The sequence below is a fragment of the Archocentrus centrarchus genome, chromosome 14, assembly GCF_007364275.1.
Source record: "Archocentrus centrarchus isolate MPI-CPG fArcCen1 chromosome 14, fArcCen1, whole genome shotgun sequence".
Taxonomy (NCBI): Eukaryota; Metazoa; Chordata; class Actinopteri; order Cichliformes; family Cichlidae; genus Archocentrus; species Archocentrus centrarchus.
This window is the reverse complement of record NC_044359.1, coordinates 9,654,883-9,679,362: the sequence shown is the minus strand read 5'-3', so window position 1 is coordinate 9,679,362 and position 24,480 is coordinate 9,654,883. Positions and strand designations below refer to the sequence as shown.

General features: G+C 40.3%; 2 protein-coding genes across 3 annotated transcripts in view; one reads left to right on the top strand and one right to left on the bottom strand.

Moving 5' to 3' along the window:
- Positions 1-1,594: 1,594 nt before the first annotated feature.
- On the top strand, positions 1,595-22,940 carry lig3 (ligase III, DNA, ATP-dependent). Its single transcript, XM_030746083.1, has 21 exons — positions 1,595-1,712; positions 3,380-3,960; positions 4,831-4,959; positions 5,822-6,040; positions 6,150-6,301; positions 6,431-6,597; positions 7,294-7,371; positions 8,001-8,169; positions 12,064-12,219; positions 13,187-13,318; positions 13,441-13,520; positions 14,728-14,815; positions 15,579-15,656; positions 15,803-15,926; positions 17,867-18,009; positions 18,103-18,177; positions 18,497-18,643; positions 19,115-19,265; positions 20,423-20,502; positions 20,622-20,705; positions 22,148-22,940. Exons 2-21 carry the CDS (start codon positions 3,408-3,410, stop codon positions 22,379-22,381), a joined length of 3,039 nt encoding a protein of 1,012 aa, XP_030601943.1. The 5' UTR covers positions 1,595-1,712; positions 3,380-3,407; the 3' UTR covers positions 22,382-22,940.
- rad51d (RAD51 paralog D) overlaps positions 22,237-24,480 on the bottom strand; it is a 22,435-nt gene continuing 20,191 nt past the window's right edge. For both annotated transcript variants that reach the window (XM_030746085.1, XM_030746084.1), the window contains 2 exons: positions 23,674-23,810; positions 22,237-22,374 (listed from right to left, as the gene is read on the bottom strand). In XM_030746085.1, the coding sequence (XP_030601945.1) occupies positions 23,715-23,810 (96 nt within the window). In that variant the 3' untranslated portion in view covers positions 22,237-22,374; positions 23,674-23,714. The remainder of the gene's footprint in view (positions 22,375-23,673; positions 23,811-24,480) is intronic.

The following is a 24,480-nucleotide window of genomic DNA, read 5'->3' as shown; positions in this document are numbered from 1 at the left end:
TTATCTATCAGACTACCAAATTTCCACAAACAGGCATTAATGGTATGTCCTTTGGTCTATAATCTCAAATTCTCCCCACACAGATCCTCCATATGGAACAATAAAGTTATCCAATTTAAATACAAAACTTTCTCTTTTTTTAAATGCTTCAACAACAGTATCATCCAAGTCCAGCAACTACTCCAATCTCATTGTACATTCTGTATTGTACATTCTGTATAATGACAAAGGCATTCTATTCTCTTCTATACTGAACAAAGATTTATTTTGTTAATTCGTGGAAAAAAGTAACTTCCCTGTTACACCAAAAGGATAAATACTGGTGTCTGATGCTGTTCCACAAGGTGCTTTACAGGCTCTTAAAAACTCCCTTTATAGTACACCTTTGTCTGCATATTGGAAGAGGAGCATTTTGGCTTTTTGAATCGGGTTTGAATGTTTTAAATTAAAATAAAATGTAGCCAATAAACACATCTGGAACACTCTTATAGAGACCAGTACCTCCCCCAGTACAGATGTTCTGGTCTTCTATTTATGGTGACTGGAACTGAAAAAAGACGCGGAGAATATCAGACAAATGCTGCATTATCAATAAAATGAAAGAACTTTCTGCACAGGATATATCCTGGAAAGGGTTAAACTGAACGCTGATTATTCCTGTGATTTCTCTGGTTCTAAGTAAATTTAATTCAGTTAATTTTCCAATGTATGTATTCCAAAGTATTCTGGACTGATATGCAAAACTTTTTGTTTGGAAAAACTGTAAACAGGTGGTCATACTTTATGATACAGATATTTTATTTTGTGAGTAATCATTGTTTTCTAACCCAGCTGATCATTTTTGGTAAGTTTTATGTACAGAAAATAAAATGGACCAATCAAAAACCAAACTTTACTATATTTTTAACTGACATAACTGATTGACTGACTGAGAGAATTATAATTTATAATTCTCTCAGTCAGCTGAAAAATAAAAAAGCAAAGACCCTAACAGCATTTGATGTGTATCAAATTATCAACTAACGTAAAACTCTGTCACCCCATGTTTCATTTATCTTCTTTCTTCCTGTAATATCTGCTTTATTTTATTTTATTTTAATTAAGTGATTTTCTCAAATCAAATTGAAAGCACAAGCAATTCTGGTACAACCTCTTCCATTAGTTCCACGTTATTATGTAATATATTTTATTTTTCCTCTTTACCTCTCTGTATGATGCTTTATGAATTACCCTGCCCTTTGTTTACCTCTTTCTGATTGTGAATCTGTTCATATTGTTACGTCACTGTTTATGCTTGTTTCAATAAAGTTTATGGAAAGAAAAAAAATCTGCAGTCCATGCTTTCAGCCCAGTTCCGCCAAGTTAACTATCGTTAAGCAGAGTTACCGGAAATTAGCTCTTTGTCTTTTGAAATAAATGAAGAAGTTTCCTGTTGGATAAAAGAATAAGGCACATATTACTAGCTATCTAATAGGGCAGTTGTATGCAGTTAGTACATAAGAGTTATACAGAAGTCGTACATAGTCGGAACACACTCTAAATTAATCTAATACAAAGTTCATTGCTTTTATTTTGTAGACCCCAAACCGGAAGTATTTTTTGGATTTAAATTGCAATGACGTAAGCTTACGTTTGCTGAGCTGTTGGCTAACAACAATGAGGAGCGCTAGCAGTTTTAAGCGTACTACCGCAGTTTGCTCGGCTTCTCTAAGGTACAGTTCATTAACGCGTGTAGCGGTGTTAGCTCCATGTTAAAGGATTTTTAATAGCTGCCGTGTGGTCTGTTAAGCCTGTAGCTGTGATAGTTTCCTGTGAGCACCGCTAATGCTAACGTTGGTGAGTGAGTCGGTCCTGTCGCCTTCGTGTCATCAAACTCACACGGAGTGTTCTGTAGATGCGCTTAACGTTAATATTTAAAAATACACGCTTGTGTAACTGTAGGGGGACGCTGTTATTTTTTTTTTGTTTGTTTTTTCTAAAATATGCGTAAATGTTAAAATGTGCCACGTGCACTTTGTGTGTCTTCACAAACCATTTAATTAGTTTTGTAGTGCAGAATATACTGTGTGTTGCATGAAAGTCCGTAGTCTGTTAGCTCGCATAGTAAACAGTATGGCAAAGCTGTCCAGTGACTGTCTAGTGCAGCTGTTCGTTAATAAGCTACATCTCCTTTTGTGTAGTTTCTTCAAAACCACAGTTATAAAGCTCACATAATGCGTATAATAGTTTTTTTAGTCTGTGTAACACTGCACTATGCAGTGCATTGGTCAGATCTTTGTGCTCTTTTCTCTTTTGTGCATTTGGTTTTGAGACAATGTAAGCTCATGCTTTTATAGATGGAGCATACTGACCTTTTCTTTGTTTGCTGCAGGCAGGGATGTTTGTCTCATCTTTGGTCATTATCTTGCTCAGGAGCTGGCGAGCTTTACTGTCAAAAAAGCCATTTTAAAGCAAATTTTGACCCAAAAAATCTGAATTGGGCCGCAAAACATGTTAGAGCCTTATAATGAAGGCTACACAGCCCAATATTAGGTGGAAAAAAAATCTTTTCCAGATTCTGCTGTCCACCACTGCTAATTTTTCAATTTTCTTTAGGGACATATGCTATCTATCTATCTGTCTATGATTTGTAGTTCATATCTTAAGCCATTTCTCCATTCTACTCACCACCAATGTTTTAGCAAATTTAAGAAAAGAAGGCACCAGATGATGACCATAGGCTATGATGCACTGATAATTCTTCCATTTTTTGTTTTTTCTTAATTTAGTGTAAAGGCTGCAAGTCTTTACAATTTTCAAGAATGTAAAGAATCATTTTACTACAGTAATGATAAAAAAAATGTAAGTGTTCAGCATTCATTTCCATATTTATCTAGTTTTGTTGAAGCCACCTGGAGCCATGGGAGATGGCCCAAAGAGCCTCGTGTCATCACTGATCTAGGTTAACATTTCATTAAATAACTCAGTTGTGTCATTAAAAATATTTTATGTTTCTGAGTAAGTACTAAAAGTATTATGGATAATTTTTATCATACTGGCCCTACCAGTTTTCTAGCCCTCCATGATTTTTTTTTTTTGGCCTATAAAACTGAAAAAAATGCATTAAATTGCATTGAAAAGGTATTAAAAATAATAAATTTGCCTTTATGATCCCTACAGAATCCCTGTAAAGGTGCAGGGGGAAGCATTGTTACTACTTAACTGGAATCACAGAAAGTTTACAGTGCAAAGAATGCATAAAATATTGCTTAGGGAGTTTAAAGTGAGTCAGTGGACTTTTATTAGAGCTGTTAGTTTTATTTTGTTTGTATATCAAGGCACCATTTATTAAAAAGAAAAACTGTGTCATTAACCATTATGTTCTTTTACTTTTTTTTAGGTTCTAACCTGTTCATCATTACAACTTAATGCAGAGAACTCTTATTTTATTGGTTCAAAAGACGGTCTGCATAGTCCTCAATCCTTCTGGCAAACTTTTTAGGTGTCCGCAATACTTTGGGTTGTGTAGGGCCTTTTCTGTCCCTTCATGTGCTGATAATCTACCATCACCTTTTCACGAGTCAAATTTTCCAAGGAAAATCTGTCAGTTTTCCTTGGTATCCCAAAAGCACGGTCTTTTCCCAAACTATCTTCCCTGGCTTTCCCTGCATCGGAGGTTCTGTAACCAGCCGGATATGGCAGATCAGAGGTTCATCGTGGAATACGCCAAACGTGGCACAGCAGGATGTAAGAAATGCAAAGACAAGATCCAGAAGGGAATTGTGCGCATAGGCAAAATTGTGCCAAACCCTTTTAGTGAGTCTGCAGGGGAAATGAAGGAGTGGTACCATGTGAAATGCATATTTGAGAAGCTGGAAAGGGCCAGAGCCACCACAAAGAAGATCGAGGACATCACAGATCTGGAGGGCTGGGAGGAGCTAGAGGATGACGACAAGGACCTCATTAATAAACATATTTCAGGTACACGTTCTGATACAGCCACATTCAAAATTACATTTCCATATTTTGAAAATGCTTACCGTGCAGCAAAATTGTATGTGAACATATTTTATCGCATATTCAAGTCATTCTACTGCTCACAGACCATCTTTGACCCCTGACCGAAGGAAGAATTTCTCCATTATGGGAATCAGATCAGGATCGTGTGTTCGGAAAGTCAGCAATCAGTGACTCTCGGCTGCAGTGCAGTTGTGATGCTAACTAATCTGTCATGGAAACCTCAATCCTGCAGAACAGTTGAAGTGCAGCAGTTGATTGATATACTAATAGATGGATATTCAGATGAACCCATGAGAACTCCTGCTGTTGTTGTTGCTGAGGTTGCCTGACTGCATGTTTGGTGTGCCTGGCATTATCCCGCCTAATGCCAGCTTACTTGTTGAACCGGTACAAGCAATTAGATGGCCTTTCAGTGAAGGTGTGGCAACATGGTTACTGAATGTGTATGTCAGGTTAGAGTTGAAAAAAGTGGTCAAAAATATTTGTCATTCATTCACTCTCATTTTTTTATGTATTTATTTATTTATAAAACAGGTGTGTCCTTAGAGAGAATAAGATTTTTTTAAAATTTATTTTATTGGCCTTTTTGCCTTTATTGGATAAACAGTGAACAGTGAAGATAGACAGGAAACTGAGGAGAGAGAGAGAGAGAGAGGGGGGAAGAGACAAACCCAGGCCACCTGTACTGTAGCCAATCAGCATACATGGTCACCTGCTCACCCATTTATCTGTGATCTCACGTGTATAATGACAGCCTTAAATGAGTAAATTAGGGCTTCCCCGATGAAGTAGATGCTCCTTTGTTCTGATGCCACTCGCCTTGTCTTGCAGACCTGATGGCCAAAGTTAATGCAAGTCCAAAAAAGAAGGTGCAGGCCAAGTTGAACACCACCGGTCAGCTGATGGCTCCCCCTGCGGACCCGTCTGTCAATGCTCCCCGCAAGTTTTCAGGCTTCACTGGTGAGTCGTGATGTCAAAGTTCAAAAGGTTTATTTATTTGTTTGAAGTCACACACACAAAAAAGAAAATGATACAAAATATTGTCAACAGCAGGGAAGATAATTTAATTCCGTATTAAATGTATTTCGTTAAAAGTATTTTTGTCTGCTTTAATGAATGCACTTTATAATTTAGTGAGAAGAAATTTATTGGATTTTGTGACCAGCTGATCCTTGATTTACACTGGTTGCTTTATAGTCATGTTATTCATAAACTGAAGCAGTGTCTGACTCAGTGATTTATTTATTTATTTTTTAATTAATGAAAGCCATCAACCTGCTCGGGACTGCAGGTGAAAATGAGCCTGTATGGCTAAATCTGGCAGTTTAACATGATGGACCTAAGTGCACGTGTTAATTTATGTGCAGTGTCCCTTTTAATCAAATAAACGTAAACTTATGTGGGATCTTCAAAGTAGCTCTCTGCCAGTAGCTGCCCTTTGTAGCTTATAGCTCAGTTACCGATATCCACAAGTCAGCAAACTGGTTCAGCTCAGTCTGGACTGAAGCAATAAACGGGTAGAAGCAAAACTACTTTCATATTCCCAGCGGCACTGTAAGGCCTGCCTATTCAGGCCCAGTAATAAACTGGACTGAATAGGCAGGGAAAATCTTGCACTACAGTAAGCAGTCTGAGGGGCACGGCCAGAATAGGAATACAAATATGACTGTGGGATACTCTGTAAACTATGGTTTCAGTGTCAGTGTTTTAGAGAAATTGGGCTTAAATACAAAGGCTGACATTTCTCAGAATCCACTCTAGCCCCTCATAGTGATCCATAAATCATGATCTCATGCACTGTTCCCCTTCACTCTCCTCACAGCAACAAAGGCTAGCAGTTCTAGCAGCAGCCCTGGGCCATCCTCTTCCTCTGCCAAAGCCAGCCAAGGCAGCGCCCTGTCCACTCAGCTTTGTGACCCCCAGCACAAAGACTGCCTCTTAAGGGAATTTCGCAAGCTCTGTGCCACGGTGGCTGAAAACAACAGCTACAATACCAAGACGCAGATTATTGAAAAGTTCCTCAGGAAGGGAACCGGTGGAGGTTGGCGTCTTTTATTTATTTTTTCCACCTTTGTTTGTTTGTATTGGCAAGTTCCAGCACATCATCGTTTTTGCATGTCTGTAAATTTTCTTCCTTTCTTCCATTCTAGATAAGTTCCACGGGGATCTTTACCTGACTGTGAAATTGCTCCTGCCAGGCGTTGTGAAAAGTGTCTATAACCTGAATGACAAGCAGATTGTGAAACTCTTCAGCCGCATATTCAGGTGCAACCAGGATGACATGGTGTGCGATCTGGAGCAGGTCTGTTGTTCATGAATTGTCACTCTTACAGTCATTCAGTATTCAAAAACAGACAGACCCATAACATGAATGTAGAATTACAAGCTTTTGACATTGTCTGCTTTTGTTGTTTTTTTTTTCCCCTTTAAGGGTGACGTGTCTGAGACGGTGAGGATGTTCTTTGAGGACAGTAAGTCATTTCCTCCAGCTGCCAAAAGTCTCCTTACCATTCAGGAAGTGGACGCATCCCTGACCCGCCTTTCCCAGCTGACGAAGGAGGATGAGCAGCAGAACGAGCTGGAGGATATTGCCAAAAAGTAATAAAACACATAATTATTTTCATATCAGTTAGGTGCTCAAATGTTAAAAGAAATGGTAATTCTTACAAGTAACCGCAATAAGCCTGACCTTGGTGTTTTGTAGCTGCACCTCTCCACAGGACGTCTTTGCTTTACTGCCACTGAAAGTTCAGACAGCCGTGTAGAAGCCAGGAAGACATACTTAGGTTTCATTTTCCACTATTTATGACACAATTATTTGTTTTCACTTTCTTATTGCTTTTTTTTATTGCTTGCATTTGTATACTTTTCCCTCCTTTCTAGATTGTCTGCCTCAGGCATGTCTAACACAAATGCATACGTTATCTAAACATCTTCTCCCCTCTGCTGCAGCAGACACCAGGCTCTGTTTGTTTGTCATAAATTGCATCTTGCAAGCTGTAAACAGACAGAAGCATTATTTTTGCAGTACCAAATAAAGGGTTTTCTAGTGTAATATGACATTAATTGGGTAAAGCAAGTAAAGCGAACTTGCGTCTTTCAACCAGCTCTAATGAAGCAGGTTTTTTCTGAACTGTGTGCAGTTTCCATTAATCACTTTAATGCATTTTAATCTGGTCATTTTATAGGTTGTAATTTGTGTGTTTTTGGATTTCTCCCTCCTAAAATGTTGTAATACTTCAGCATTTACTTCACAGTTTTTACCCCAGTGAATGAATTCTCTCTTCCTTACAGATGCACCAGTAATGACCTGAAATGCATCATTCGACTAATTAAGCATGACTTGAAGATGAATGCCGGTGCAAAACACGTGTAAGTGTCTTTGTATTAATGAGTTATATTCTGGGAACACACCACAGACAGGTTTATTTTATGCAGAGACTGAAAGTCTGAAAAGTAAGGCCATTGCTTTAAAGTGCCTTAAATCTGCATTTTTTCCAGTGACCACAAAGGGACCTCACTAGATTCAGACTTTATAGAAGACTACAGTAAAACTACCCTATGGCTCCCATAATCTGTGATGTCACTGAACAGTTTTCCCCGTGTGTTTATGCTCTTAATATTTCAAGTCTTACTGAACACAGTGCGATTTTCATTTTGTAAATTATGGTCCTCATTAGAGAGAAAGGAGAGAATAAAAAAGGCTGGCTTACTTTGTTCTTGCATGTCAGCTCGCACTCAGTTGAGGTTTAAAGACAGGACTTCACTAACCATGCACGGAGAAAGAGTCATCTTTGACTACAAGATTATAAAGAGATCAAAGTAATATTGAGCAGAATTGAGTTCAACTTATTGGTGCAGCCCTCCACACCAGTCCCAGTTTCTCATGTGGCCCCTTTGGGAAAATGAATTGCCCACCCCTGCCTTAGAAGGAAAGGGCACTGCTGTGTTTTTTTTAGTCAGATCAAAATAGCAGCCTCATTATTCCCTCTTTTACGCAGCTTGGATGCTGTGGATCCAAACGCTTACGATGCCTTCAAGGCCTCACGTAATCTGGGGGACGTGATTGAAAGGGTGTTGAGGAATCAGCAGGAGGCGTCCAATGGTTCAGGACCCAAGAAACTCCTCACTGTCGAGGCCTCGCTCATGACCCCCGTTCAGCCCATGTTGGCAAGTATTTCCGATTTAAATGTGTAAAGTTCATACTGGGCGGTTCTCTGCTTTATCTCTGAGACTTCATGTGAAAGCAAGGCTGAAGTTTTTGAGCTACTGTGATGGAAAGGAAGGAAAAAAAAAGAAAAGCACATTTAAAAACTATGTTCAGCTTAATTAGGCAAGAAAGGGTTTCAATCGTCTGGCCTTTCTGACCTCATAAACCACACGAGACACACATGCACAGTACAAAATTAAAATATTTACACAAGTAATATGATGTTTTACCTCAAGCAATAGCATCATATGGAAATTTATTACACGTTACCTGTGAAAATAAAGTGAACAAGTGATGCTGGGCACAATAAACCCCGCCCCCATGCAGGCGCTTTAGCTGATTTGAATGTTGTCCATCTCCCAAACAGTGAATCACCAAGATAACACAGAGGTCCTCCTATTGTTCATGCACACAGTTTTCCAAGGTTAAAAAAGTTGAATTAAAACAACTTTAATTTTATGAATGTAAATGGAATTTCTCATGTTAAATTTAAGAAGCTTGCAAATCCAGAATCTGGATCCCATCAGTTTCACTTTTAAACCAAATTTAATCATGAAAAGATGCTTTCAGTGACTGAACAAAACAACACTGTCAGCCACCAGTGCGCCCCCTCAGCCTCCTGGCAGTAGGATCTTCAGGTGGCACGAATCCCCTGGAAGCACAAGTCCTAGAACACATAATTAGCGGGTCTCAGTAGATCTTAGCGGGGTGCATATGAGCCTCGGTGACTTGGAAATGGCTAAGTCAGAACCAGGAATAAGAAATACTAAGAAATTTAAACCACTGCGAATACTGTCACTTTCTGTGATTGGCATTATTATGGTAAAGAACTAAGTTGTCTGAGATGTTTAGTAGATGCATCTATGGGATGAGTTTGAACATGCTAAGTCACATCGTTCTTGAGTTTATAGCGTTCGTGAGGTGCTCAGAAAATTTGACCTTTATGTTTAGCTCAAGGTTGCTGAGTTTTGAACTCATCAAAGATTTTTAGTAGATGCGTCTATGGTGTGAATTTGAACATCGTTGGTGACCTTGTCCTCGAGTTATTGGATTCACGAGATTTTCAGAAAAACTTGACCTCTGATCTCGACCCAGTTATGGCAAAAATGTAGCCTTGTGATCGAGGGGTCACTGGCCATCTTTCATGCAATTTGGTATAAATCGGCCTGGTAGTTTTACTGTAATATTGTTGACAAACATACCAAAAATAATACCCTGTCCCCCCTTTTAGGGGCGGGATAATAAATTAAAAGATAAAATGTAACCACTGATTGCTGTACCGAAGGGATCCAGTAGCACTGTTATGCTGTCAGGGGTTATTGGGCTGGCATGGCCCACTTGTTCCCTTAGAGGGAAGGGACACTACAAATAAATACATAGTTGTTGGGAGCGAACACCTTTAACCTGTGATGAAGCAGTTATATCCTGATGGAAGTGGTCTCTACCTGGAGGACATCCATTGATTAAAAATGATGTGAATCCAGGGCTGTGGCATTCACAGCCACCAGAGCTCAGCCTAACTGGACCCCTATGGGAAGAAGAGGCTTGAAGAATCGATGCTGTTCTGGCAGCACTCTGGATTTACAGCAAAACCAAATAAACTATAAAATTCTTTGACATCAGAGTCATGTTTAATTGCTTTGCCCTTATACCAAAAGCACTATTAGTCTCTCTTATTAACGTGACTTTTTTTAAGCAATTTAAAATGAGCAAGTGGGATCATTTATGCCCCCCCCCCCAAAACACACACACACACTTTTTGTTACTTCTGTGATTCTTTTTAAAACAAGTCTAGACGAACATGTTTGTAGATTGAGCTTTGGGCATGCCTCAAGGCTTCTGCAGCTGTGACTCTTGCTACTCTTACTTCTGTTAGCCATGGCTCACTGCAAAGCATTACAATACAGTGATTAGAAGTGTTGAATCTGATATGTGCTCAGAGGCTTTTGTGTAAGGAAAATATGTGGATTGTAGAAAATCCTCAGGTCAGAAGGTCAGCTCTCCTGCCTGTCATCATTCTTCCTGAGCAAAAGCAGCTTCTTGTTCAGCTGTGATTAAGATGTGCATACATCAAGTCTCAACAAAGCAGTCACTCCTTCACACAGTCACTAAGAGTAGTTAGAGCAAATGACCTGACCATTCAGCTTAGTCACTGTCTGTTACTCTGCTTAAAGATTCAGTATGATCCCAAGTTTCCTTCATGTTAGTTTAAAACTTCTCAGGATTTAGAGAAAATGTTGTTTTTTTTTTTTAGCTGATGGTTTTTTACTCTGTTAAGCAGACACGTAACTGTCCCGAACCCGTCTGTACAAATGCAAATATTAATTCAGCATGATTTAAAATGTGTTTTACAGGCCATTAAATTGCACATTACACAGCAGCCCTTTAATTACACCATACAAAAGAAAATGGAAATGCACTGCAGCCACCCCCGTGTCACATTTTAGGTTACAAATGATTAGCACAGGCCATTTCCTAACTGTCCACAGGCGTGCAACTTCAGTGTTATCAGTCTTGACTTTGTTCTCTCCTTAGCATTAGTCTGCAGACGATCATCTTCCAATGGAAAAAAGTAGAAGTGAGAGTTTAATTTAAGTTGATGTGCTTTGAAATACTGATATGGTAGTGCAAGTAAAGCAGCAGGAGAACGTGCAGTCTCATAATATGTAGCAAAACAGTATTACTAGACTATGCACACACATATACTTGGGTACTAATATCGATGAATAAAAAGATGATTTTTGTTGTTGTCATGATTATTGTTGTTTCTCTTTGCTCCGTGAAAAGGAGATGCAACAAGGAGGCCTTATTTTTATAGTTTTGGCCATCATCCATATACGCACATCATCTAATGGCCTTACTAATAATCTTACTAATAACCAGAGAAATTCTGGCATATCTTCACATCTGTTTAACAGTTTCAGATGCAGTTGGTGTTGCTCATGTCCCCAGTAACAAACCCCAAACTCAGGTCATCTGAACAGAGTTTGAGGTCGTGTAGATCAGTGTTTTTCAACCAGTGTTGCCGTGGGAGATCGTCAGGTGTGCCGTGGGAAATTATCCAGTTTCTCCTAATATGCCACGAGTGTCTGTGCTGTAGTAGTGACTGGGAGCATAATCATGTAATACTCTTCCATATCACTAGACTAGATAGCAGCAGGTAGCGAATTGCATTGTACATAGACAAGAGAATTAAGCCGCGTTAATATACGGAATGACTCGCCGCGATTTGACGGCATCTCCATTAGAATCAGGTACACTTTGCCGGTCCTTTCTCCGTACTCACTCACCCGAGGTTCTAAGCGATCCGAGGCGATACAAAAATCTGACGCCGAGTACAGCATGCTACTGATTGGCCAGGGTGTGTGGTCACTAGCGGAGGCATGAGAGCGACTCCTTCACCAGAATCATTATTGAAACCCCACAACAAGAAACTGGAGGCACGAAAAGCATCGGTTGAATGCACAGACCGACAGTTTACAGCGGTAGTTTTGCAACATGAGAGCCATCTGAAACGCTCACACAGCATACTTCATGATTGCTTCATGTGATGTGTTAATTGGACATCTGTAAATTGTACCAATTAATGATCCAGTATTGTGATAGAAATATGATGAGTGCACTCTTTAAAGCTATATTTATGTTAAGATATGATCGGGGTTAGTACAGGTGCTGGAAATCCTTGAAAATGCTTGGATTTTAATATTGTCCTTTCATGGTTTGAAAAGTGCTTGAATTTGATCCTGGAAAAGGTGTATGAACCCTGTATGATGCAAACTGTAAAAATTCAGTAACTTCACATAATGATGGAGTTCTTAACTTTATAAACAATTGTTTTCCTGTTGTGGTTTCAGGCGGAGGCGTGTAAATCCATCGAGCACGCTATGAAGAAATGCCCCAATGGGATGTACTCTGAGATCAAGTACGATGGAGAGCGTGTGCAGGTCCACAAGAACGGAGACAGCTTCAGCTACTTCAGCCGCAGCCTCAAACCAGTGCTGCCTCACAAAGTCAGTCTTATCGCACGCGTGCACAGACGGCACAAATGCAAATGCCCGGGCTCTCAGACCGTGAAGCTATTTACTGATTAATATAACAATGCTCATCAGAATGCAGTGTGTTCAGGTTTGCCCTGGCAGGATTAGCAACTTAAAGGTATTTTCCCAGCGTGAAATTCAGACATTTCCCACAATGATTTTCCAGCAGTTGCTTTCTCAGCGTGATGCACAGAGACTTAAACGTGCAGGAATAAATAGCTCTGCGTCACGTTCATTAGCCATTTGAAATTGCTTCTGTGCACACAAAACACATCTCACCACAATCAGAAAGTAGAGAACGCAAAGCATGGCACAAGTCAGAAAAGGCCATGTAGCTCTTATGCATGATATATGCAAACCATGTTTCTTCCAAGCTTTGTATGTGGAAGTTCATCCTGTTCTTTTTCAGACATTTTAAAGCCTGGAACTTGTTTTTATGGCATCTGCAGTCCACTTTTAGTCCTCTCGCCTGAAGGCTTCAGACATTTTGTCTTGTGTGACCGTCTTGTCATTGCAACCCATCAGCCGAACGGCTGATTATGCAGCCTCAGCCGCTGTAATTAGGCAATTTATGTTAATGTTAGGTTAACATTCTGCGGGGGTGGGAATGGAGTCTAATTACAAGAGTCCAAGGTACCTAATGTTCTTTATTCTGATAAATGATAACAGTGGAGAGCTGTTTAGATCATCCCCCACAGTGTGAAGAAAGAGGAGTCTAAATCAGGAGCATCAAATGTGTCGTTTCATCTTTACTTTTTAATCAGCATCAGGTTGAAAATAATGCACCATATTAATTAAACATATTGTTTTTACAGGTTTGAGCTTATTAAAGCCAGGGGTGGTGCCGGTCTCCTAAATCTTGTTGTAATAGTTGTTCCAAATGCTACTTATTTCCACTCAGTAACTGAGCTCCCTGTGTGTGTCCTTGTTGATGTTTCAGGTGGCCCATTTCAAAGACTACATCCCTCAGGCTTTTCCTGGTGGCCACAGCATGATACTGGATGCTGAAGTCCTTCTAATTGACACAAAGACCAGTAAACCCCTGCCCTTTGGGACCTTGGGTGTACACAAGGTGAGAGCACTGCAGCCGCTTCACGCCCTTTACTTTGTCACACAGCTTTTTTTTTTTTTTTTTTCTCTCTCCCTCTTGAACCAGTCAGTGTTGTCACCCTGCAAACCCTCCTCTCCCCACAGAAAGCAGCCTTTCAAGATGCCAACGTGTGCCTTTTTGTTTTCGACTGTATCTACTTCAATGGTGTGAGTCTCATGGAGAGGTAATGCGCTTTCAATCTGTCCTTTGTCTCAGAAATGACTTTGCATTCCACTGTGCAATGTTACCCCTTATGGGAATGATGCAAGCATGCAGGCTTTAACAACATTAATAAGCTGCTTTGTTCATGTGGTTTACATTCCAGTTTCACTTTGTTTGCGGTGGGTTTTTCTAATAAGTTTTGTGATTTTTTTTTTTTTTTCTTTTTTGTTAATATGCTTTTTTTTCCAGGAGTTAATGCACTTCATGAAATTTCCTCCATTGAATTGTCAGTAAACAGATAAAACATCTGGGTGCCAGTGCTTGTTTACTCCAAATACAGACATTAAATTAGTGCAGTTTTGATATTGAAATATGTGTTTTCCAGTCCTGGAAATTTCATGTTTCATTTTTCCTGTACTTAAAGTTATGAATTCTCAAAATTGTTGGGGGAAAAAAGTCAATTTTTTTTAAAAAAAATAGGATTTGACCCACCCTCAGATAGTTCAGAGGCCTGTAACTGAGTTTTTTCATAGTATGCAGGTTAAACTTTGTGTGAAAAAAAAGCTTCTTTCAGCTGTTCTCTTGTTCACCAGGGATCACTACAGCAAAGCTCTGCATATTTTGATTTGCCCATTTTTTCTTTTCTTTTTTTTTAACATCAGATACTCTAATGTACTAAAGTTACTGTACAAAAAAAAATAGACTAATTCTGTGGGGCTCAGGTGGAAGGCACTAATTGATTCTTCATGGAATAACCCAGGTCTTTGCACACCAGATCAGGTGAGGAGTATAAAGAGCAAAAATGTGGAGGTGGGGATGCAGCAGGCTGAGCAGAGGATCTTGCCTGGGTGAATGAGGGCTGGAATCTCAGGCAAAGCTGGAAGTTTTCTCTCAGTTGTAGAAAGAAAGCCTCTGGCTTTTTTCTAGGGAAGAACTTCAGTTTTTTTTTTTTCTGGGTGAAAACTTTATCCTTTGTTATTTTCTTTAGTTTGTTTTCTTACCCCCAAACTTTTTATGAGTCGCTGTTATAGGTGTTTCACTAAAAAAAAAAGAATATTTAAAAGCTCTACAGTTAAACTTCCTAAACTTTAGTCTCCCCTGACAAGTCTTTCTGTTTTTAAATGTACTGTGTGAGCATTCAGCTTTGTTCCAAGTTTATTTACATTAATAAGTGAACTGTAAATAGTGCAAGCTTGCTTACACGTGTCCGCTGGCTTTCTCTTTTTCAGCCCTCTGTGTGAACGCAGGAAATTCCTGCATGACAACATGGTTGAAGTCCCCAACAGGATCCTGTTCTCAGAGATGAAGCACGTCACTGTAAGTATAACTCTGGATGTGGCTTTCTGCTAAATGTGCGTATGTGTAGCTGATGATTACCTGGACCAACAAAACGTGCAAGGTGGTTAGATTGTGTTTGTCTGTCTGTCAGCAGGATAACTGAAAAATATGAACAAATTTTGATGAAAATTTCTGGAGTTGTTGAGGGTGGTACAAAGAACAATTGATTACATTTTGGCGGTGATCCGGATCCCAATCTGGATCCAGGATTTTGTAAAAGGATTCTTTACCATTGTGAGATAGAGACAATATTCACATATTTGTGTTTAAACCTTATGAGGATGACAGTCAGAACCCTTTATAAAGAATTAGGGTTCAACATGACTATAAGTTCTGTCATATAGAAAAGTTTGTTCATGATCTAAGGACTCAGGATCTAATGATCCAGAAAGCTGAAAATTATAGGGTCAAAAAAAACCATTCACTCCTCTGGAGTAAGAAATAAAGCCAGTGACATGCAACTAATGCCAAAGTAAAGCTGAACCTGATGGAGTATGACAACATTGAGTGGTATCTATTGCAGCATTGTATCAGCATATAGAAAATTTGGGGTGGATGAGGCATGTGCTCTACTAAATGCCTTTCTAGTTTTATATTCTCTCTCTCTCTGTGTGTGTGTGTGTGTGTGTGTGTGTGTGTGTGTGTGTGTGTGTGTGTGTGTGTGTGTGTGTGTGTGTGTGTGTGTGTGTGTGTGTGTGTGTGTGTGTGTGTGTGTGTGTGTGTGTGTGTGTGTGTGTGTCAGAGGGCAGCAGATCTGGCTGATATGATAACTCGTGTCATCAGGGAGGGACTTGAAGGTCTGGTGCTAAAAGACATAAAGGTGAGTTGGTTAATTGATGACTGTATTTGTTGAATTAAAAAGTAAATACATTTGATTATCAAGTTACGCTTAAGCTGTAGGTGTAGCTGAAACATGATGATGATGATGATGATGATGATGAGGCTTTATATCTGTGTGTGTGTCAGAGCACCTATGAGCCAGGGAAGCGCCACTGGCTGAAAGTCAAGAAGGACTATTTGAACGAAGGGGCGATGGCAGACACAGCTGACCTGGTGGTGCTGGGAGCCTTCTATGGAAAAGGCTCAAACGGTATGTAAAGCCTTAACCCTCCACTTCATTAGGCACTGAGTCATTTCACGTTCTTGATGCTTTTATTTTTATTCACCCTGACAATTCTGTTTCCCATAAAACGAGGAGTTTTAAGCCATTTTCACACATTTAATGCATCATTGAACTACTAGACATTACCCAACAAAGACACATGTAAGAATGCAAAGACCTCATAGTACCATATTATCCAAATAGAGCACTTCTTTCTCTGTGCAGGCTTATTTGTGGTTCCTAGAGTTTTTAAAATGTAGAAAGGGAGGTAAAGCCTTGAACTATGAGGGCCCCTCTCCTGTGGAAGCTCCACTTTCCTTAGTTATGCTCCTGTAGGCTCAGGCTGCAGGGGGGATGTCCCATAATACACTGAGCACTTGTGTTTTTCTGTCTACTGCCTGCTGTATTTTGTGGTTTGTCTATGCTTTTTCCCCCCTTTTTGTGGCAGATTGCTCCAAATGCTTCCTGTAAGAAGGCAGTTATTTCTTTCTACTGATGCCAAGTACTTGGTCATAGGTGGCCATCTGATCATTGGGCTTCTCCTTCTAATATTGTAGTCTTTGTCTTATGATGCAAAAGCTAATTTAGACAACTGTTGTTGTGAATTGGGAAATATATAAATAAAATTGAACTGAAGTGAAATGAAATACAGTCAGATAGGACATTAAAAGGTCTTCACCAAACTGGTATCTGATTGTGTTGATTTGTGTGGTGTGAGTACAGTGCATGGTGGTTAGCACTGCTGCCTCACAGTTACAATTCCATCTAGAAGGTCTGAGTTCGATTCCACCTTGGCCCGGGCCTCTCTGTGTGGAGTTTGTATGTTCTCCCCATGTGTGGGTTTCCTCCGGGTACTCCGGTTTTCTCCCGCAGTCCAAAGACATGCAATTACTGGGGTTAGGTTAATTGGTCATTCTAAATTGCCCATAGGTGTGAATGGTTGTCTGTCTGTCTGTGTTGGCCCTGCGACAGGCTGGTGACCTCTACAGGGTGTACCTTGCCTTTTGCCCTATGTCAGCTGGCATAGTCTCCAGCCCCCCCCCCCGCGATCCTGAGCAGGATAAGTGGAAGAGAATGGATGGATGGATGCTTGTAATAGTCCGGTAGCGAGTTGCTGTCTTGTGTCCTGGCTCCTGCACCCTTTATTCAGGCAGCAACTTTTCCAGCAGTGGTTCAGTACTAGTTCATGTTTTTCCAGCAGCCAGATGTCGTCTGATGCGAAATATCTCCTGCTGTGTGCTGCAGGAGAAAAAAAGATAACTTCACATTATTTCCTGACTGTATTCTCCAGACATTTTTGGAGTTCATGTATGAAAACGGCTTTGAATGGTTATGACAGTTTTACCCTTGCTCTTAACTTTTAATATTGCTGTGAAAGACGAGGCCAAGGTTTCTGCAGGTGTGACACTTCATATTTAGCCAAAAAGCTAAACCATAAATACAGATTCTTGCATCTATTATATTGAGATAAGACAATGAAATTAAGAAGACAGCTCTGTTACACTGGGAAAACGTAACCAAATGGGAGGATTTCATATGAATGTGCAGATACAGCCTGTTAGAAAAGGAGAGGATGCCACTGGGTGAAATACACAAGCAGGCAAAATATGATGATGAGGCTGGCTAATGAGTGTGTAACAACATGCGATAACAGAGGTACAAGTTCTCAAAGCATGGCTAATGAAACACAACTTGTGTAGTTTGAAGATGAGCTAACAGAGCAGAAACAATAAATCAGATGAAACACTTGTCATAACAGGTTGTAGGAAGAATCTGGGAAGGAGAATAAAAGATGTTAGAAGGTAATTTGAAGAGGCAGGTTTTGAGAAGTTCAGTGAAAATGTAGCGTGCAGGCTTGTACAAGCTGGTGGAGAGACTTCAGTGGGAGGCAATTCTCCTAATGCTGCATCTCTTCTTCTACCCACCAGGGGGCATCATGTCCAGTTTTCTAATGGGCTGTTATGACCCAGACTCCAAGAAATGGTGCACAGTCACCAAGTGCTCCGGAGGCTACGATGACGCCATGTTGGCCAGGCTCCAGAAAGAGCTGGATGTGATCAAAATCAGTAAGGTCAGAGAGGACCTCCACTTAGAGGTTTACTGGGAATATTAAGCTGATATAATAAAATTGAAAATTAATCTTTTGTGTGTGTCTTTAATGTAGGACCCAAGCAAAATCCCCAGCTGGTTGAAAATCATCAAGAACTATTATCCAGATTTCATTATCCGCGATCCTGAGGTGAGATCACACTACTCAGCACGTTTGGCTTTCCCAGCGGGCCTGTTCATGCAGAGCACAGTTGTATATCTGGGTACTGCAGATCCTTTAAATTAAATTAGAAGTTAAAAACGTCTTCTGTGCACCAACGGGAATTCCTTTAAATAAATTACCCCTGAAATGCATCAAGATAATGACAGGTTTCAGAGATGGGAGGGGGTTTTCAACCTACATATTTACTGAAATGCATGGAAACCGCTTGGAAATTTTTGATTAAAATGTCCCTTTCTAGCTTTAACATGATTTCTTTTTTTTCTTTTTTTCTCCCCCTCTGTTGCAGAAAGCACCTGTCTGGGAGATCACAGGTGCAGAGTTTTCCAAGTCAGAAATGCACACCGCCGACGGCATCTCCATCCGCTTCCCCCGCATGACACGAATCCGCGATGACAAGGACTGGAAGAGCGCCACCAACTTGCACCAGCTTAAAGTAGGACATCACCGTTTTGCTTTGTTCTGCTTGGGAAATAATTAGTTGTCACTTCATGATGAAGTTTTACTGAGATTGCATAAAAGATGTTTTAGAAATCAGTCACTCATTTAAAACTGAAGCGTATCTTCTGGGGATGCTTGTTGCTAATTAGTTTCTATTGTAAAATATGATAGGGGAGAAATGGGAGGCCGTGTAGTAATACAGGTGATGGGAGGAAAGAAATAATTGAGCCCACTGTTGAACAAAGCACCCACGGGACAGCAAGAAGTATGATTGAACTCCTGGGGAGGAGGAGCAAATTTACAGTCATCCTGCGAGCGTTGACAGACGAGTTGAAATATTGGCCGAGGCAGTAAAACATGCCTGGGCTTAATTATTTGAATCCAGCACTGGTCTTCAATCTCTGCTGACACTGAACATTACATCTCTTGGCCGAAGCCCATGTTGTCATTTCATCACTCCGCTCAGGAGCTGTTCCGCATATCGAAGGAGAACTGTGACTTCAAAGTGACAGCTGGTCCGTCTGCATCCAACGATGACAAGGGCTCATCAGGGGGGGACAGTGGAGGAAGCTCGCCATCGTCCTCATCCCACAAAAGTGCCCCTCCCAAGAAGACGAGTAAGTTCATGAGCCACCAATATGAAAGGAAATGACAACACACGGTGTGCTGTCTAATGTTTAGATTTAACTTATTAATACTTCGTTGATGTAACTGGGAGAAATTTTGGTATCTTTGCATAAATAAACACCCCCAAAAAAGTCACAATAATAGATTAAGACCTGATGCTTTTATTTTGTTTGTAGCACAAATTTGCCAGCACAGCAACAGACCCAGTGTTAACACACAAGTGTGCAGCATATGTATGGAGTAAGATAACTGTCAAAAAGGCGAGTACGAATCTACAAGCTGTGAATGCAAAGTCTTGTGAATACAGCTCTAATTTCTTCGACTACAACTTCCTCCCTTCTGCGTGGACACGAATCCAAGTTTGTGGGTATGAGTAGAAGTGTTGAAATGACGTCAAAGGGCGGAGTAAACCTGCCAGCTCAGGTGACACATGTATCCAGTATTTATAAACATATATTAAGAAAAAAAAATACTATTTAGAGTAATACCTGAGCTGGTAGCTCCACCCGGTCCTCAGCCATCTTTGAATTTGGAGCACGCTGTGTTTGGTATAATGGCGGATCGATTACTCCGCCCTGTGACGGATTCGTGTCCACGCAGAAGGGAGGACGCGTGTTGACAGTCTGGCCTCAGACTGACTGGTCCTGAAAGCGCTGGATCCCAATCGTTTTTATTTGATTTCATTTCAAATGAATCATTTTCAACTTGCAGGCATCTCTGCCCTCCATGAAAACATCTGCACTAATATCAAAAGTTGCTGTCATGCAAATGCTTATTTAAGAAAATTCCAAAGACACACATTAAGATTTATCTGTTGGACATTTAGTGCAGGTTAGTGCATCTTTATTAAGACGATAGTTTAATTCAAATATGCTTTTTTTTTTTTTTTTTTTTTTTTTAAGAAAACTTGGAAGGCAAAATGTCTTAATGTAAGTTTCAAGGTGATAGCCAAGTTTGTTTGTTTTTTAACCACTAAATTGTCTTCAAATGATAATATAGAATTTTACAGTACATTATGTATGCGTATTGCTTCATAATGCAGAAAGAAATTTGTGGACACTTTAAAGTGACTCCATGCTTATGTGACAATGCTGCAAATGCTACATTATTAAGTATAATTGATAAATCAATAACATGCACTTCACAGGCAGCAGCACTCCACCCAAAGCCAGGGTGGTGAAATCTCAGCCTCACACTCCTGGCTCAGACGCTCCCAGTGCTAAGAAGGTAAATTTTCTCTTTTTTTCAACTGTGCTACATAACAGGCATGAGATGTTCACTTGCATCATTATGGAAAATAAAAACTGCACGAGCCACAAAACTAAAGCCGTAGTGTTTATTATCAGGTGAAGAAGAGTGAGAGTGTTCACAGCAACGGACAAACCAAAGCAAAAGCTACCTCGGAAAAGCTGGAGCCGAGGAATGACAAGGTTGGTCCATAACAGTTAGTGTTTAAAGGTATCCTTGGAGTTTCTTGTAAATAAACAAATCATCTTTATTCGGGATAACTTATCAAAGAACACGGGAGCTTCACAGACGAGGTCTAAAATCCAGAGTGCACCTTTAACCATAAGCAATGCGCTGACATTGCTTATGGTTTTGACAGAGCCAGGCTGGCTATTAAAATTACACTTATAAAACTTCTGTTTTTTCTTTCCAGTACAGTGTTATCAAAGTAAAAATATTAAGAGTTCAGCACTTTCTTTATATTTGCAGCTGTGGTAATTGCAGTCGAATGCAAGAAATGAGAGCAGTCAGAGGACAGTTTGATCAGTTTATGCACTGTTTTTGGAGCTTAAATGGTGCCAATAGGTCCTCACTTCAGAAGCAAACTATCCACACACAATATTAAATATAACAGGTCATCCCTAAATCAGGATGTCTGCTGGCAATGAGTATTCCCCGAGCGAAGGCCGGCAGTCACTGAAATCGATGGCTTGGCCTAAACTTGAATGTTTATTCACATCCAGGCCTGACCTTTACAAAATTTTTCTTGCTTCAGTGGAATGGTTTTAGTGAGGTGACCACATTTCACAATACCAGGGATTACTACTTGCTCTGTACTCCAGTGGAATTGAACTGGTGTTCATATGAATAGCCAATTGCAGTTTTATCCACAAATACACTTTACTTGGGCGAGCCACCCAATTGCAAAATATTCCTCACTGCTAACCAGCAAGCCTCGGCCCTTCCTGCTTTCTATTTTCTCAGCAGCCGGCTGACCAGGTTACTTCCTGTGGTCAGAATCCAGCGCCAATATCTTGGACTTCATCTGGTGACTGTAGATTTATTTCGCCTCTGGTAATTCCCTGCTGATGAGCTACTGAAACTAAAACCTGCAGCAGGTGGAGCAGTTCAAGAAAGTGGAGCTGGAGTCCAGTCACAGGTTGAGGAACTGAGCGGAGAGGCAGCAGATTACTGCTCCTTAATTACTGTCACACAGGTTTATATTCAGCAGGGCCTGGGTGCAGGTGCCCCCTACACCTGCTACTGCAACAAATGCTGTCTCATTCTGTGGGGAAACTCATTATTGACAATAATAATATAGAAGTTGTTAGGATGAATGCATCTTGGGATGTGAAGAGTTTTGCGTTATTACAGTGTAAGGTTTACTGACTGTTGGCATTAGACTGTTAATTTAAATCTAATAAACTGTTAATTTCATCATTGGACAAAGCTCTGCAAAACCTTATTCTACAACCCAATTAAATCTTTATCTCCAACATAATGTCTTTTGTCACCATTTTGACAGTTTACTTAGTAATATTATACAGCCTGAACAGTGCATAAAAGCAGAGCACTTTGTTGCCATGCATGTAGGGAAAGTATCACTGCAGATTGTCTGCTCTGCTGACCTCTGTTGTCCCTGTAGACGCTGCTGGACATCTTCAGCGGTGTGAAGCTTTTGCTGCCCGCCTCAGTGCAGGACTTTGACAAGCTGAGGCGATACTTTGTTGCGTACGACGGGGACCTCGTGCCAGATTACGACGCCGCCTCTGCCACGCACACACTGGCCGAACCGGAAGAGGACAGCGAGGCTCAGAGAGTGACACCCAGCTGGATCTGGGAATGTATCCGCAAGAGGCGCATCGTGCCTCCCTGTTAATAAAAGAGGAGGGGAAACTTTTTACTGCATTCCCCCAGCCATAAACGACTGCTCATCAGTGAAACGTGTGGGTTTTCTCATGTTTGGTCAGAGGGCAGTTCATGCACCTGTCTAAGTCAAGTTCGGGGACGTCACTTTGACACCAGGGACCGTCCATGTTTTCAAATGCCACTGCTCTCAGGTCATTTTAATTTATTCTTTTTGAGCCTTTCTGCATTCTGCTCACACAGACCAACAGAGGCAATACACAGTATGTATTTAGATTTGAGTACTGGTGATAGCCAATGATTATATGAGGTGTAGTATATTTAACAAAATTTAGAATGTAGTAGAAGCCTCTAAATCATGAGGAAAGGACAGTTTGACTTGGATTTTACACACAAATCTTGAATATGCAGCAGAGATGTTTTTTAAATCAGCATCAGGCACTACTTTCTACTGCCAGAGCAAAAACACTCTGATATTAAAGCCCAGCTCATGCTCTGAAAACAAACAAATCTGTCTGCCATTAGGAATAAACAAACCTGACAAAGACAATAAAAATGTCCCTGTAACATCATTTTAATGTGCTTTGTTTTCATCTATTTGTGTTCGGAGTTTTGCACTGATTTGCATTGCAGCCACTTGCAATAAAAGCAGAGATGTCAAAAATATGTATATAGCACAAACACTGACCTCCAAAGCTACAGCTGTTGGGGAAAAATATTTATCCCAGAAGATGCACACATCTCTGGAGGCCTCTACACATGAAGATTTCCCCAAGATCATATGGATAGAATTAGTTTTAAAAGGTTTTGCTTGAGCTAAACCAAATACATTTAAGTCTTTCAATCATGACACTCTGTATGATCCAGTGAAGTGCTGACAGATTTTCACCTCAGCCTGCTGCATCCCTGAATGGCTTTCAGGGATAATTCAGATTTGCCTTTTTTTATCCATGGGATACTTCAGGCTATGAGGTGGCTTAATTAAATATGTTTGAATGTATTCAAAGTCAGGGGGAAGGAAACTCGCATGAGCCCACCCCACTATGCCTGAAAGAAACACGAGAAAGGACTTCTATTCCTCCCACTTTTCAACAGGTAAGAATAAAATCTGAGGCCAGTCTGCTAAAGCTGCAGCACATGACTGACAGAGCGTGACGCTGGCAGCATCTAAATGGGTCAATTTTGAAGCTAATAACTGTAGGGACCGTTTTTAATTGGAATAAAGTTTAGTTATCAGTTGAATGCTGGCAAAGTGCTTCAAAAAAGACATTTTCTCACAGATTCGACCCAGAAACATGCGTGTACCTTTGGTGTGACATTTATGCAGAGGATTATAACTGCTCTCATCAGGAATCCGTCTCATCCAGTTTCCTCTTTCCCGAAGACCCTTTTTCTGAGCGACTCCACCACTGCAAGTCAAATTCCTCTTTGATGTGACAAGGCTAAGAAGCAGAGCACATGACAGCTGATTTAGACCTAGTTAATCACAACGCTGCCACAATATTAAATATTCACTTTGGCTCAGTTCATTCTGAATCTGAAGGGCTTTGTTTCTGCTGACGAACGCCTTTTTTAACTCCAGAGCAGAAAATGCAGTCAATTTCCTCCCATTATTTTTAATAAAAATGTTAGTTTAAAAGCTCTTTGGTGTCAAAGAGTATCAGTGATAGTCATTAAACCCAAGAGGATACATTTAAACTAATACACGATCCAAAAAAAAATATTTTAAAATGAAAGTAATCTCCATTCAGGCAAATGTTTTATATGTCTACTAACATGTCTACAAACACATCAATGTCAGTAAAAATCTCACAGAAGAAGATCATTGGTGGGAAAAGTGGGAACAATTCACACAAACACCCACTGAAGTCAGTAACACCAATCTGACTAACGAGTTGGCCCACTGTGGATGCCATACACTGAAACATGGCGGGTCAAAGTAAATGTCTGGTTGATCTTAAGAATTTTTTCCTAATATTTAATCTGTAATATGATCGTGGGCTCTACGGGCTCACATTCCACCTTACGAGCACGTTAATTCAGCCTTTCTGCAGCGAGAAAGTCGACCATCTGAAGAGCACTTGAATGAATGTAAGACCCAAGATTTCTTTG